The sequence below is a fragment of the Bufo gargarizans genome, chromosome 3 (genome assembly GCF_014858855.1).
Source record: "Bufo gargarizans isolate SCDJY-AF-19 chromosome 3, ASM1485885v1, whole genome shotgun sequence".
NCBI classification, from domain to species: domain Eukaryota; kingdom Metazoa; phylum Chordata; class Amphibia; order Anura; family Bufonidae; genus Bufo; species Bufo gargarizans.
In genome coordinates, this window is record NC_058082.1 from 13,998,664 (window position 1) to 14,015,796 (window position 17,133).

A 17,133-nucleotide genomic window follows, 5' to 3' on the forward strand; every position below is an offset into this window, starting at 1 on the left:
TTTTCCATTGCTTATAATGACTACTCTTAAAGTCTAAAAAACTATTAGAATCAACACTTTTAAAGTGTGTTTTCGTCATTATGTGATTGGCTCTACTATATATTTCTAAGTCCAGAAAGATGGCCGATTCCTGGTCTACATGGGTCGTAAATGTAAGGTTCCACCTGTTGGAGTTCAGACCTGAGATATAATTATCTAAAGACTCGCGGTCACCCTGCCATATAAAGATAATATCATCTATAAAACGTCTGTAAAATATGATATTCTTAGTATCCTGTAAGCCTATACTTTTCTCAAATGCCCCCATGAATAAGTTTGCATATGCGGGGGCGAATTTCGTCCCCATCGCTGTGCCGCATTTTTGCAGGAAGAATTAGTCTCTATATTTAAAATAGTTATGATTTAATATAAACTCAATTGAGTCAAGGATAAAAGTCCTCTGGGTAGATGGAAGAAAGAAATCTTCCAAAAGGAAAGTTTCTACCGCTTGGATGCCTAGTGTGTGAATAATATTACTATATAGGGCTGTAACGTCCATGGTTTCCAGATAACTTCATGTAAAAGAGTGATTAAATGGCTGGAGTACCTAAGGTAAGATGGAAGATGAACAACATATTTCGGTAGGATGGTATCGATATACGCAGACAGATTTGAAGTAAGCGAATCGATCCCCGATATAATCGGACGACCCGGGGGATTAATCAGTGTTTTATGGATCTTTGGAAGAAAATCAAAATAAGGTATTGATGGGTGTGGTATTTGGAAAAATCGGGCTTCATTTTTATTCAAAATTTTTTATTGCATAAAACCGGTGCATACAACATGGGAGCGTAATCACATTGTAAGAGGCTGGCAAGTAGTCCTCTCCGAGCACTCGTGGCAACCTCAAAAGAGGGGAGTTTGTCACACTGTATATTCCAACTCAGTTTTTATTAGTCTCCATCTCTTCCACCTCAAGACAGCAGTGTTCTCCAGTAAACCCTTCTCAGTCCATCCTGAATTTCTTTAGATCTTGCTCCATAAACGATTGGGTTTATCATGGGCAGCAGAAGAAAGCTAATGGTCGCAGTGATTGTCTTGACATAAAGGGGAGAATTAGGATAAAAAAGAAAGAGATAAAGAGGCAAACATGACGACATGTAAAATAACGACAGCAGAATGGCATGGGAAGTACAAGTGCTGAGGGACTTCCACCGAGCTTGGGGAGACTTCAACATGTAAACAACCCTCAAAATCTGCACATAAGAGAAAATCATGAGGCTGTTGTCTCCGCCTGGGAAGATGCAGATAAGGATGGCCATGTGGATGAAACACGACTGCAGGTCTCCACAGGAAAGCTTTAAAAGTTCAACATATTCACAATATGAGTGGTAAATAATGTTTACTTTACAGAAAGTCAGTCTGGCTGTTATCACCGGCAAAGGAATTATGAAGACTGAAGTACGTGACACAATGAAGGCCACAGATATAATCATGAAGGATCGGCTCATTATGGTAGAATGCCTGAGTGGGTGACAGATAGCCACATAACGGTCAAAGGACATGAGAGCAAAGAGAGAAGACTGGAGACTCAACATACTGTAAAGGACGTAGATCTGAGTCAGACATCCAGCACTGGTGATTGTGTTGGAATCAAACCACAGAATAGTCAAGACTTTTGGAATGACTGAGGTGGATACACTGAGGTCTACTAGAGCCAGCAGAGATATGAATATATGCATTGGTTTCTGGAGCTTCTTATCTGTCTTGACGAGTGCCATAATGGTACAGTTACTGAAGATGACCACCAAGTACATCAACAGGAACAATAGAGATGCAGGAAGCTTCTTGCCCTCAAGCCATGAGAGACCTACTAGAAGAAACTCAGGAGGGATCGAGCCAGAGGCTTGTGATGAGTTCATGTCTCCTGGTGGAATAAGACAAGTGAGATACTATGACATGGAGCCAGGTTGCTTCTCTGCTCTGAAGTACAGCTCTGAAGCCTGAATATATACAGCCTATACATAAATGAGGTTGTGATGGTCAAGACTCTCCAGTAGACAACTGCAGAGTAAGTACATGGCCACTGGACAGTGGAAATGTTTTCTTTTGGGTGGTGAGTCGGATGTGTTTTACCATCAGACAGACACCAGAAGACTTCCTACCTACATGTTGTACATGGGTATACTATAAAGATTGATGTACAGATGTAGCAAACGTTGACTTGTTAAATATGCAGTTGCAGCAAATCATGACTTACAGGCTATGGACACCTTTGAGGGGCATTTTTTTATTATTGCATTTAACTTATTTGGGCTAAAAAAATTTTTTTTTTCAAATGGCCTTTGTTAAAAGTTTTGAACAGTTTTTCTTCTACAGGTTTTAGTTTCTCTGCCTCTGCAGACTATTGCTCTCTGCCTTACACCGAATCTGTCAGGGAGTTGCTCGGTCAGCTGGATCTGTAGCCCTCTGCTTTCCTAACAGCTCAGAATTGAGCTATAATGAGTGTTTATGAGTAGAGTTGAGCGAACACCTGGATGTTCGGGTTCGAGAAGTTCGGCCGAACATCCCGGAAATGTTCGGGTTCGGGATCCGAACCCGATCCGAACTTCGTCCCGAACCCGAACCCCATTGAAGTCAATGGGGACCCGAACTTTTCGGCACTAAAAAGGCTGTAAAACAGCCCAGGAAAGAGCTAGAGGGCTGCAAAAGGCAGCAACATGTAGGTAAATCCCCTGCAAACAAATGTGGATAGGGAAATGAATTAAAATAAAAATTAAATAAATAAAAATTAACCAAAATCAATTGGAGAGAGGTTCCATAGCAGAGAATCTGGCTTCCCGTCACCCACCACTGGAACAGTCCATTCTCAGATATTTAGGCCCCGGCACCCAGGCAGAGGAGAGAGGTCCCGTAACAGAGAATCTGTCTTCATGTCAGCAGAGAATTAGTCTGCATGTCATAGCAGAGAATGAGGCTTCACGTCAGCCACCACTGCAACAGTCCATTGGCATATATTTAGGCCCAGCACACACACAGGCAGAGGAGAGAGGTCCCGTAACAGACAATCTGGCTTCATGTCAGCAGAGAATCAGTCTGCATGTCATAGCAGAGAATCAGGCTTCACGTCAGCCACCACTGCAACAGTCCATTGGCATATATTTAGGCCCAGCACACACACAGGCAGAGGAGAGAGGTCCCGTAACAGAGAATCTGGCTTCATGTCAGCAGAGAATCAGTCTGCATGTCATAGCAGAGAATGAGGCTTCACGTCAGCCACCACTGCAACAGTCCATTGGCATATATTTAGGCCTAGCACACAGGCAGAGCAGAGAGGTCCCGTAACAGACAATCTGGCTTCATGTCAGCAGAGAATCAGTCTGCATGTCATAGCAGAGAATCAGGCTTCACGTCAGCCACCACTGCAACAGTCCATTGTCATAAATTTAGGCCCAGCACCCAGGCAGAGGAGAGAGGTCCCGTAACAGACAATCTGGCTTCATGTCAGCAGAGAATTAGTCTGCATGTCATAGCAGAGAATCAGGCTTTATGTCAGCCACCACTGCAACAGTCCATTGGCATATATTTAGGCCCAGCACCCAGGCAGAGGAGGGAGGTCCCGTAACAGAGAATCTGTCTTCATGTCAGCAGAGAATCAGTCTGCATGTCATAGCAGAGAATGAGGCTTCACGTCACCCACCACTGCAACAGTCCATTGGCATATATTTAGGCCTAGCACACAGGCAGAGCAGAGAGGTCCCGTAACAGACAATCTGGCTTCATGTCAGCAGAGAATCAGTCTGCATGTCATAGCAGAGAATGAGGCTTCACGTCAGCCACCACTGCAACAGTCCATTGGCATATATTTAGGCCTAGCACACAGGCAGAGCAGAGAGGTCCCGTAACAGACAATCTGGCTTCATGTCAGCAGAGAATCAGTCTGCATGTCATAGCAGAGAATCAGGCTTCACGTCAGCCACCACTGCAACAGTCCATTGTCATAAATTTAGGCCCAGCACCCAGGCAGAGGAGAGAGGTCCCGTAACAGACAATCTGGCTTCATGTCAGCAGAGAATTAGTCTGCATGTCATAGCAGAGAATCAGGCTTCACGTCACCCACCACTGCAACAGTCCATTGGCATATATTTAGGCCCAGCACACACACACAGGCAGAGGAGAGAGGTCCCGTAACAGAGAATCTGTCTTCATGTCAGCAGAGAATTAGTCTGCATGTCATAGCAGAGAATCAGGCTTCACGTCACCCACCACTGCAACAGTCCATTGGCATATATTTAGGCCTAGCACACAGGCAGAGCAGAGAGGTCCCGTAACAGACAATCTGGCTTCATGACAGCAGAGAATCAGTCTGCATGTCATAGCAGAGAATGAGGCTTCACGTCACCCACCACTGCAACAGTCCATTGGCATATATTTAGGCCCAGCACCCAGGCAGAGGAGAGAGGTCCCGTAACAGAGAATCTGTCTTCATGTCAGCAGAGAATTAGTCTGCATGTCATAGCAGAGAATCAGGCTTCACGTCACCCACCACTGCAACAGTCCATTGGCATATATTTAGGCCTAGCACACAGGCAGAGCAGAGAGGTCCCGTAACAGACAATCTGGCTTCATGTCAGCAGAGAATCAGTCTGCATGTCATAGCAGAGAATGAGGCTTCACGTCACCCACCACTGCAACAGTCCATTGGCATATATTTAGGCCCAGCACCCAGGCAGAGGAGGGAGGTCCCGTAACAGAGAATCTGTCTTCATGTCAGCAGAGAATTAGTCTGCATGTCATAGCAGAGAATGAGGCTTCACGTCACCCACCACTGCAACAGTCCATTGGCATATATTTAGGCCTAGCACACAGGCAGAGGAGAGGTTCATTCAACTTTGGGTAGCCTCGCAATATAATGGTAAAATGAAAATAAAAATAGGATTGAATGAGGAAGTGCCCTGGAGTCCAATAATATATGGTTATGGGGAGGTAGTTAATGTCTAATCTGGACAAGGGACGGACAGGTCCTGTGGGATCCATGCCTGGTTCATTTTTATGAACGTCAGCTTGTCCACATTGGCTGTAGACAGGCGGCTGCGTTTGTCTGTAATGACGCCCCCTGCCGTGCTGAATACACGTTCAGACAAAACGCTGGCCGCCGGGCAGGCCAGCACCTCCAAGGCATAAAAGGCTAGCTCTGGCCACGTGGACAATTTAGAGACCCAGAAGTTGAATGGGGCCGAACCATCAGTCAGTACGTGGAGGGGTGTGCACACGTACTGTTCCACCATGTTAGTGAAATGTTGCCTCCTGCTAACACGTTGCGTATCAGGTGGTGGTGCAGTTAGCTGTGGCGTGTTGACAAAAGTTTTCCACATCTCTGCCATGCTAACCCTGCCCTCAGAGGAGCTGGCCGTGACACAGCTGCCTTGGCGACCTCTTGCTCCTCCTCTGCCTTGGCCTTGGGCTTCCACTTGTTCCCCTGTGACATTTGGGAATGCTCTCAGTAGCGCGTCTACCAACGTGCGCTTGTACTCGCGCATCTTCCTATCACGCTCCAGTGCAGGAAGTAAGGTGGGCACATTGTCTTTGTAGCGTGGATCCAGCAGGGTGGCAACCCAGTAGTCCGCACAGGTTAAAATGTGGGCAACTCTGCTGTCGTTGCGCAGGCACTGCAGCATGTAGTCGCTCATGTGTGCCAGGCTGCCCAGGGGTAAGGACAAGCTGTCCTCTGTGGGAGGCGTATCGTCATCGTCCTGCCTTTCCCCCCAGCCACGCACCAGTGATGGACCCGAGCTGCGTTGGGTGCCACCCCGCTGTGACCATGCTTCATCCTCATCCTCCTCCACCTCCTCCTCATCCTCGTCCTCCTCGTCCTCCAGTAGTGGGCCCTGGCTGGCCACATTTGTACCTGGCCTCTGCTGTTGCCAAAAACCTCCCTCTGAGTCACTTCGAAGAGACTGGCCTGAAAGTGCTAAAAATGACCCCTCTTCCTCCTCCTCCTCCTCCTCCTGGGCCACCTCCTCTTCCATCATCGCCCTAAGTGTTTTCTCAAGGAGACATAGAAGTGGTATTGTAACGCTGATAACGGTGTCATCGCCACTGGCCATGTTGGTGGAGTACTCGAAACAGCGCAACAGGGCACACAGGTCTCGCATGGAGGCCCAGTCATTGGTGGTGAAGTGGTGCTGTTCTGTAGTGCGACTGACCCGTGCGTGCTGCAGCTGAAACTCCACTATGGCCTGCTGCTGCTCGCACAGTCTGTCCAGCATGTGCAAGGTGGAGTTCCACCTGGTGGGCACGTCGCATATGAGGCGGTGAGCGGGAAGGCCGAAGTTACGCTGTAGCGCAGACAGGCGAGCAGCAGCAGGATGTGAACGCCGGAAGCGCGAACAGACGGCCCGCACTTTATGCAGCAGCTCTGACATGTCGGGGTAGTTGTGAATGAACTTCTGCACCACCAAATTCAGCACATGCGCCAAGCAAGGGATGTGCGTCAAATTGGCTAGTCCCAGAGCTGCAACGAGATTTCGCCCATTATCACACACCACCAGGCCGGGCTTGAGGCTCACCGGCAGCAACCACTCGTCGGTCTGTTGTTCTATACCCCGCCACAACTCCTGTGCGGTGTGGGGCCTGTCCCCCAAACATATGAGTTTCAGAATGGCCTGCTGACGTTTACCCCGGGCTGTGCTGAAGTTGGTGGTGAAGGTGTGTGGCTGACTGGATGAGCAGGTGGAAGAAGAGGAGGAGGAAGCCGAGAAGGAGGAGGTGGCAACAGGAGGCAAAGAATGTTGCCCTGCGATCCTTGGCGGCGGAAGGACGTGCGCCAAACAGCTCTCCGCCTGGGGCCCAGCCGCCACTACATTTACCCAGTGTGCAGTTAGGGAGATATAGCGTCCCTGGCCGTGCTTACTGGTCCACGTATCTGTGGTTAGGTGGACCTTGCCACAGATGGCGTTGCGCAGTGCACACTTGATTTTATCGGATACTTGGTTGTGCAGGGAAGGCACGGCTCTTTTGGAGAAGTAGTGCCGGCTGGGAACAACATACTGTGGGACAGCAAGCGACATGAGCTGTTTGAAGCTGTCTGTGTCCACCAGCCTAAATGACAGCATTTCATAGGCCAGTAGTTTAGAAATGCTGGCATTCAGGGCCAGGGATCGAGGGTGGCTAGGTGGGAATTTACGCTTTCTATCAAATGTTTGTGAGATGGAGAGCTGAACGCTGGCGTGTGACATGGTTGAGACGCTTGGTGACGGAGGTGGTGGTGGTGGTGTTGGTGGTACATCCCCTGTTTGCTGGGCGGCAGGTGCCAACGTTCCTCCAGAGGCGGAGGAAGAGGCCGAGGCGGCAGCAGCAGAATAGGCCGAGGCGGCAGCAGCAGAAGAGGTAGCAGGGGGAGCCTGAGTGACTTCCTTGGTTTTAAGGTGTTTACTCCACTGCAGTTCATGCTTTGCATGCAGGTGCCTGGTCATGCAGGTTGTGCTCAGGTTCAGAACGTTAATGCCTCGCTTCAGGCTCTGATGGCACAGCGTGCAAACCACTCGGGTCTTGTCGTCAGCACATTGTTTGAAGAAGTGCCATGCCAGGGAACTCCTTGAAGCTGCCTTTGGGGTGCTCGGTCCCAGATGGCGGCGGTCAGTAGCAGGCGGAGTCTCTTGGCGGCGGGTGTTCTGCTTTTGCCCACTGCTCCCTCTTTTGCTACGCTGTTGGCTCGGTCTCACCACTGCCTCTTCCTCCGAACTGTGAAAGTCAGTGGCACGACCTTCATTCCATGTGGGGTCTAGAACCTCATCGTCCCCTGCATCGTCTTCCACCCAGTCTTGATCCCTGACCTCCTGTTCAGTCTGCACACTGCAGAAAGACGCAGCAGTTGGCACCTGTGTTTCGTCATCATCAGAGACATGCTGAGGTGGTATTCCCATGTCCTCATCATCAGGAAACATAAGTGGTTGTGCGTCAGTGCATTCTATGTCTTTCACCGCTGGGGAAGGGCTAGGTGGATGCCCTTGGGAAACCCTGCCAGCGGAGTCTTCAAACAGCATAAGAGACTGCTGCATAACTTGAGGCTGAGACAGTTTCCCTGGTATGCATGGGGGTGATGTGACAGACTGATGGGGTTGGTTTTCAGGCGCCATCTGTGCGCTTTCTGCAGAAGACTGGGTGGGAGATAATGTGAACGTGCTGGATCCACTGTCGGCCACCCAATTGACTAATGCCTGTACCTGCTCAGGCCTTACCATCCTTAGAACGGCATTGGGCCCCACCATATATCGCTGTAAATTCTGGCGGCTACTGGGACCTGAGGTAGTTGGTACACTAGGACGTGTGGATGTGGCAGAACGGCCACGTCCTCTCCCAGCACCAGAGGGTCCACTAACACCACCACGACCATGTCCACGTCCGCGTCCCTTACTAGATGTTTTTCTCATTGTTATGGTTCACCACAACAACAAATATATTATTTGGCCCAATGTATTGTATTCAAATTCAGCGGGATATAAATTTGAGGCCTAGTATTTAGGCGCTGGGTGACCGGTATGGATTTAGTGACAGAATTAGACTTGGAAATGCACAGTAGCGGGTGTGTGCGAAGTTATTCTGAATGACCCTATGTGCACCTTCAATATGATCTACCCTTTTAGGGATAGATTTCAAATAGCTCTGATATAGCAGAAACGACTAAATTATGAAATTGCTAAATTGGGAATTGTATTTCAACCCAGAACAAAAAATGTGCTTTGACGGACACTAAATAACTTTCCCAGCCACAACAGGACAGCGGTAACGAGAGATTTAGCGGGATATAAATTTGAGGCCTAGTATTTAGGCGCTGGGTCACCGGTATGGGTTTAGTGACAGAATTAGATTTGGAAATACACAGTAGCGGGTGTGTGTGAAGTTATTCTGAATGACCCAATGTGCACCTTGAATATTATATACCCTTTTAGGGATAGATTTCAAATAGCTCTGATATAGCAGAAACCACTAAATTATGAAATTGCTAAATTGGGAATTGTATTTCAACCCAGAACAAGAAATGTGCTTGAACGGACACTAAATAACTCGCCCAGCTACAGCACTAAGGACAGATTTAGCGGGATATAAATTTGAGGCCTAGTATTTAGGCGCTGGGTGACCGGTATGGATTTAGTGACAGAATTAGACTGGGATATGGCCAAAAAATGAACAGACTATTGCTGGTTAAATGCACTTGGTGTGACAGCTTCACCCTGATGTAGGCTTTAGCCAAAAAACAACCACACCATTGAGGGTTAAATGCACTTGGTGACAGGCGCAGCTTGCCCCTGATTTTGTATATGGCCAAAAAATGAACAGACTATTGCTGGTTAAATGCACTTGGTGTGACAGCTTCACCCTGATGTAGGCTTTAGCCAAAAAACAACCACACCATTGAGGGTTAAATGCACTTGGTCGCAGCTTGTGCTGGCGCACCACAAGACACAAAATGGCCGCCGATCACCCCAGAAAAATGTGACTGACAAACGGTCTGGGCAGCCTAAAAACAGTGAGCAATTGAGGATCAGCAGCTCAATGATCCACAGCTGCAGATCGATCAGTTAATCAAGTCCTTTGGAGGAGTTAATCTGCCTAATCTCGCCCTACTGTCGCAGCCGCAACCTCTCCCTACGCTAATCAGAGCAGAGTGACGGGCGGCGCTATGTGACTCCAGCTTAAATAGAGGCTGGGTCACATGGTGCTCTGGCCAATCACAGCCATGCCAATAGTAGGCATGGCTGTGATGGCCTCTTGGGGCAAGTAGTATGACGCTTGTTGATTGGCTGCTTTGCAGCCTTTCAAAAAGCGCCAAGAAAGCGTCACAAAAGCGCGAAGAAAGCGACGAACACCGAACCCGAACCCGGACTTTTACGAAAATGTCCGGGTTCGGGTCCGTGTCACGGACACCCCAAAATTCGGTACGAACCCGAACTATACAGTTCGAGTTCGCTCATCCCTATTTATGAGCTGTCAGGAGTCCGGAGATGAGGGCCACAGATTAAGCCAACAGAATGGTTCTCTGACAGATTCAGCGTGAAGCAAAGAGAAATAGTCTGCAGAAGCAGCAAAACTGAAAGCTGTAGAAGAAAAACTGTTACACATATATAATAAATGAATAAAACACAAAAAGAAAAAATTCCCCCAAAGGAGTCCATAACATCCAACCTTCAGTGGTTTTTGGTGTGTCAAATTAAAGTTTACTGTAATAGTTTAATGTGTCAAGTTAATGCTTGCTACATCTGTATATGACACTGAAACCTATCACCAATAGGGTGGCAGTGTAAGGACATCTGTGGGGCCCTCCTTCACTTCCAGACTTCAATGAAACCAATCAGCTTCCTAATATACGTGTGGACAAGGACCAGGGTGATGGCGGCTAGATATGTTACCCGTTGGTGCAGTAACATGCCTCCACTGGGGCAGCCTCAGATGTGGGGGTCCTCAGATGTGTGATTTAGAGAGACAGTTAATACATTATGTTAAGACTCAAGACGTCAAGAAACAGAGCAAAAGATCAAGGAGACAAAGTGAGAATTACAAAAATCATACAATCTCAATTTGCTGGTTGTAACACACACATACGCTGCTATAACATCTAACTCCAGCAGAGGGCACCAGGGGAAGGAGACAACCAAGGAAGGAGATTCAGCCCAGACAGGAAGTGGGCAGAGAACCTGGGTGTGCACATGTGTGCAGAGTCCAGGCCTCTATATCAGTCAGAGACAAAGCTTGAGCGCCAGAGCAGCCAAATTGGACACGAGGAAATGGTACAGCCTTGTGGTCCTAGTGCAGATTTTCAGTGCTAGACTCAGACCCATACCAGAGCATCTGTTGGCAACTGGCGATTAAAGGACCCCATCAGACTAGTGGGAGAACTCAACATGTTGCACCCCGAGACAGACATCCTCAGAAAAAAGCACCAGTTGTGTGCGGTGCGGAGCACAATACTGGTCTGAAGTCGTCCTCAGCTCAGTCAGGAACGATCGCTGAGAGCAGAGACTGATCAAGCATTATATTATCCTGACCACCACTGTGAGCCATGAAAAGACTCTTCTATCCAAGTTGCATACAGCCTGTCACACTTTATATCTGTGTACCGCATCCTCTTCTGTAAGGAATGAGTTAATCTAACCCGGTCTAAGTCTGTTTGTCGCCCGTCCATCTGCAACTTACAAATTGGCCTACAAGAATTGATGGAAATGTTACAATGAGCAAAGAACAAGGAACCATATCCTTTATCAAACATGGCATTGTGCTCCAGGACTAGTGTGCATTAGGCCTCAGAAAATAACCATTGTGGAGTAACCCATATGAGAACTTGAATTCACTATACATCAGGTGCTGAATAAAGTGATCACTTTAAAGAAGAAGAAAGATGGGATGAAACCAGTGGCCAAGCAAGCATACTGGTGTTAGAAGCCGATGAAAGCATGGAAGTCCAACTGGCATCTCTGGAGAACATGGGGGAAGAGCTGAAAGAAGGCGGTTTAAAAAGGTGCCCCAGGAAGCTAACCCAGAAAGATGTCAAGCTCAATGGTGGTGTCTGAGTTTAACGGAGAGGAGCTGTCCAGTCTAGTAGACACCAGATGCCAAGTGATAACCAAATCCGTCTTTTAAACTCACTTTCTCTCCATGTTATCTGAAGGAAGTGCCACCTGGGTATGACTCAAGGCAGGTAACAGCATGTTCATTGCCAGTATGGGTGGAATGTAAGTGGACATTTTAGTCTGGAGCCTAGAATTCAACAAGAAATGGTTAGTGGAGGTGGAGAGTGTGATAAATCTGATGTTCCTGTAATACTTTATATGTAATTCAATATAATAATGTTTACCGACGCAACATGTTAGCTCCAATGACAAATGCTAACTGGAGCTGAAGCGGATAGAACTGTGTCTGGTAAAGCTTCATTTTAAATGCCTACTAATTTACCTAGATGACAACACCACCAGTGGCGTACATAAAGAATGGCCCCATAGCAAATATCAAACCGGGCCCCCTACACAGGACAGGAGGGTTTCAGCCTAAACCCTTTTCAATGACCCTTAAGCCAGTCTCATTTGCTAAAAGTTGTTCCTTTAGATGGTAGAGTACTGACCAAGTTTTCTTCTCCAGTAGAAGAGGAGATAATCCCAACTAAGGCTGGGCCCCCTCTTGCCCTGGGCCCCATAGCAATCGCATGATCTACGTCTATGGCAGTTATGCCCCTGGACACCACCATCTTCTCAGCAACCTTCTTTTGTTTTGAATAGGGCCACAAACAGAAAGGCCATTGCAGTGAGGGCTGAGGTACCGTAGGTCAATCCTCCCAACATCTGTAGACACTGTTGACGCATGCTCCTGTTCTAGCCAATGCTAAGTAACATAGTAACATAGTACATAAGGCCGAAAAAAGACATTTGTCCATCCAGTTCGGCCTGTCATCCTGCAAGTTGATCCAGAGAAAGGCAAAAAAAACCCTGTGAGGTAGAAGCCAATTTTCCTCACTTTAGGGGAATAAAAAATTCCTTCCCGACTCCAATCAGGCATCAGAATAACTCCCTTGATCAACGACCCCTCTCTAGTAGCTATAGCCTGTAATATTATTACACTCCAGGAATACATCCAGGCCCCTCCTGAATTCCTTTATTGTACTCACCATCACCACCTCCTCAGGCAGAGAGTCCAATAGTCTCACTGCTCTTACCGTAAAGAGTCCACAGTCTCACTGCTCTTACCGTAAAGAGTCCATAGTCTCACTGCTCTTACAGTAAAGAGTCCATAGTCTCACTGCTCTTACAGTAAAGAGTCCATAGTCTCACTGCTCTTACAGTATAGAGTCCATAGTCTCACTGCTCTTACAGTAAAGATTCCATAGTCTCACTGCTCTTACAGTAAAGAGTCCATAGTCTCACTGCTCTTACAGTAACCAGTACATAGTCTCACTGCTCTTACAGTAAAGAGTCCATAGTCTCACTGCTCTTACAGTAAAGAGTCCACAGTCTCACCGCTCTTACAGTAAAGAGTCCAAAGTCTCACTGCTCTTACAGTAAAGAGTCCATAGTCTCACTGCTCTTACAGTATAGAGTCCATAGTCTCACTGCTCTTACAGTATAGAGTCCATAGTCTCACTGCTCTTACAGTATAGAGTCCATAGTCTCACTGCTCTTACCGTAAAGAGTCCATAGTCGAACTGTTTTTACAGTAAAGAGTCCATAGTCTCACTTCTCTTACAGTAAAGAGTAGAGTTGAGCGAACACCTGGATGTTCGGGTTCGAGAAGTTCGGCCGAACATCCCGGAAATGTTCGGGTTCGGGATCCGAACCCGATCCGAACTTCGTCCCGAACCCGAACCCCATTGAAGTCAATGGGGACCCGAACTTTTCGGCACTAAAACGGCTGTAAAACAGCCCAGGAAAGGGCTAGAGGGCTGCAAAAGGCAGCAACATGTAGGTAAATCCCCTGCAAACAAATGTGGATAGGGAAATTAATTAAAATAAAAATTAAATAAATAAAAATTAACCAAAATCAATTGGAGAGAGGTTCCATAGCAGAGAATCTGGCTTCCCGTCACCCACCACTGGAACAGTCCATTCTCAGATATTTAGGCCCCGGCACCCAGGCAGAGGAGAGAGGTCCCGTAACAGAGAATCTGTCTTCATGTCAGCAGAGAATTAGTCTGCATGTCATAGCAGAGAATGAGGCTTCACGTCAGCCACCACTGCAACAGTCCATTGGCATATATTTAGGCCTAGCACACACAGGCAGAGGAGAGAGGTCCCGTAACAGAGAATCTGGCTTCATGTCAGCAGAGAATCAGTCTGCATGTCATAGCAGAGAATGAGGCTTCACGTCACCCACCACTGCAACAGTCCATTGGCATATATTTAGGCCTAGCACACACAGGCAGAGCAGAGAGGTCCCGTAACAGAGAATCTGGCTTCATGTACAGCAGAGAATCAGTCTGCATGTCATAGCAGAGAATGAGGCTTCACGTCACCCACCACTGCAACAGTCCATTGGCATATATTTAGGCCTAGCACACAGGCAGAGCAGAGAGGTCCCGTAACAGACAATCTGGCTTCATGTCAGCAGAGAATCAGTCTGCATGTCATAGCAGAGAATGAGGCTTCACGTCACCCACCACTGCAACAGTCCATTGGCATATATTTAGGCCTAGCACACAGGCAGAGCAGAGAGGTCCCGTAACAGACAATCTGGCTTCATGACAGCAGAGAATCAGTCTGCATGTCATAGCAGAGAATGAGGCTTCACGTCACCCACCACTGCAACAGTCCATTGGCATATATTTAGGCCTAGCACACAGGCAGAGCAGAGAGGTCCCGTAACAGACAATCTGGCTTCATGTCAGCAGAGAATCAGTCTGCATGTCATAGCAGAGAATGAGGCTTCACGTCACCCACCACTGCAACAGTCCATTGGCATATATTTAGGCCTAGCACACAGGCAGAGCAGAGAGGTCCCGTAACAGACGATCTGGCTTCATGTCAGCAGAGAATCAGTCTGCATGTCATAGCAGAGAATCAGGCTTCACGTCAGCCACCACTGCAACAGTCCATTGTCATAAATTTAGGCCCAGCACCCAGGCAGAGGAGAGAGGTCCCGTAACAGACAATCTGGCTTCATGTCAGCAGAGAATTAGTCTGCATGTCATAGCAGAGAATCAGGCTTCATGTCAGCCACCACTGCAACAGTCCATTGGCATATATTTAGGCCTAGCACACAGGCAGAGGAGAGGTTCATTCAACTTTGGGTAGCATCGCAATATAATGGTAAAATGAAAATAAAAATAGGATTGAATGAGGAAGTGCCCTGGAGTCCAATAATATATGGTTATGGGGAGGTAGTTAATGTCTAATCTGGACAAGGGACGGACAGGTCCTGTGGGATCCATGCCTGGTTCATTTTTATGAACGTCAGCTTGTCCACATTGGCTGTAGACAGGCGGCTGCGTTTGTCTGTAATGACGCCCCCTGCCGTGCTGAATACACGTTCAGACAAAACGCTGGCTGCCGGGCAGGCCAGCACCTCCAAGGCATAAAAGGCTAGCTCTGGCCACGTGGACAATTTAGAGACCCAGAAGTTGAATGGGGCCGAACCATCAGTCAGTACGTGGAGGGGTGTGCACACGTACTGTTCCACCATGTTAGTGAAATGTTGCCTCCTGCTAACACGTTGCGTATCAGGTGGTGGTGCAGTTAGCTGTGGCGTGTTGACAAAAGTTTTCCACATCTCTGCCATGCTAACCCTGCCCTCAGAGGAGCTGGCCGTGACACAGCTGCCTTGGCGACCTCTTGCTCCTCCTCTGCCTTGGCCTTGGGCTTCCACTTGTTCCCCTGTGACATTTGGGAATGCTCTCAGTAGCGCGTCTACCAACGTGCGCTTGTACTCGCGCATCTTCCTATCACGCTCCAGTGCAGGAAGTAAGGTGGGCACATTGTCTTTGTAGCGTGGATCCAGCAGGGTGGCAACCCAGTAGTCCGCACAGGTTAAAATGTGGGCAACTCTGCTGTCGTTGCGCAGGCACTGCAGCATGTAGTCGCTCATGTGTGCCAGGCTGCCCAGGGGTAAGGACAAGCTGTCCTCTGTGGGAGGCGTATCGTCATCGTCCTGCCTTTCCCCCCAGCCACGCACCAGTGATGGACCCGAGCTGCGTTGGGTGCCACCCCGCTGTGACCATGCTTCATCCTCATCCTCCTCCACCTCCTCCTCATCCTCGTCCTCCTCGTCCTCCAGTAGTGGGCCCTGGCTGGCCACATTTGTACCTGGCCTCTGCTGTTGCAAAAAACCTCCCTCTGAGTCACTTCGAAGAGACTGGCCTGAAAGTGCTAAAAATGACCCCTCTTCCTCATCCTCCTCCTCCTCCTCCTGGGCCACCTCCTGTTCCATCATCGCCCTAAGTGTTTTCTCAAGGAGACATAGAAGTGGTATTGTAACGCTGATAACGGTGTCATCGCCACTGGCCATGTTGGTGGAGTACTCGAAACAGCGCAACAGGGCACACAGGTCTCGCATGGAGGCCCAGTCATTGGTGGTGAAGTGGTGCTGTTCTGTAGTGCGACTGACCCGTGCGTGCTGCAGCTGAAACTCCACTATGGCCTGCTGCTGCTCGCACAGTCTGTCCAGCATGTGCAAGGTGGAGTTCCACCTGGTGGGCACGTCGCATATGAGGCGGTGAGCGGGAAGGCCGAAGTTACGCTGTAGCGCAGACAGGCGAGCAGCGGCAGGATGTGAACGCCGGAAGCGCGAACAGACGGCCCGCACTTTATGCAGCAGCTCTGACATGTCGGGGTAGTTGTGAATGAACTTCTGCACCACCAAATTCAGCACATGCGCCAAGCAAGGGATGTGCGTCAAATTGGCTAGTCCCAGAGCTGCAACGAGATTTCGCCCATTATCACACACCACCAGGCCGGGCTTGAGGCTCACCGGCAGCAACCACTCGTCGGTCTGTTGTTCAATACCCCGCCACAACTCCTGTGCGGTGTGGGGCCTGTCCCCCAAACATATGAGTTTCAGAATGGCCTGCTGACGTTTACCCCGGGCTGTGCTGAAGTTGGTGGTGAAGGTGTGTGGCTGACTGGATGAGCAGGTGGAAGAAGAGGAGGAGGAAGCCGAGAAGGAGGAGGTGGCAACAGGAGGCAAAGAATGTTGCCCTGCGATCCTTGGCGGCGGCAGGACGTGCGCCAAACAGCTCTCCGCCTGGGGCCCAGCTGCCACTACATTTACCCAGTGTGCAGTTAGGGAGATATAGCGTCCCTGGCCGTGCTTACTGGTCCACGTATCTGTGGTTAGGTGGACCTTGCTACAGATGGCGTTGCGCAGTGCACACTTGATTTTATCGGATACTTGGTTGTGCAGGGAAGGCACGGCTCTCTTGGAGAAGTAGTGCCGGCTGGGAACAACATACTGTGGGACAGCAAGCGACATGAGCTGTTTGAAGCTGTCTGTGTCCACCAGCCTAAATGACAGCATTTCATAGGCCAGTAGTTTAGAAATGCTGGCATTCAGGGCCAGGGATCGAGGGTGGCTAGGTGGGAATTTACGCTTTCTATCAAATGTTTGTGAGATGGAGAGCTGAACGCTGGCGTGTGACATGGTTGAGACGCTTGGTGACGGAGGTGGTGGTGGTGGTGT

The 17,133-nt window shown here is 48.7% G+C and overlaps 1 protein-coding gene across 1 annotated transcript in view; it reads right to left on the reverse strand.

Moving 5' to 3' along the window:
• Positions 1 to 953: 953 nt before the first annotated feature.
• LOC122930840 (olfactory receptor 51E1-like) overlaps positions 954 to 17,133 on the reverse strand; it is a 47,803-nt gene continuing 31,623 nt past the window's right edge. Inside the window, exon 3 of the mRNA XM_044284485.1 lies at positions 954 to 1,906. Within this exon, the coding sequence (XP_044140420.1) occupies positions 954 to 1,906 (953 nt within the window). The remainder of the gene's footprint in view (positions 1,907 to 17,133) is intronic.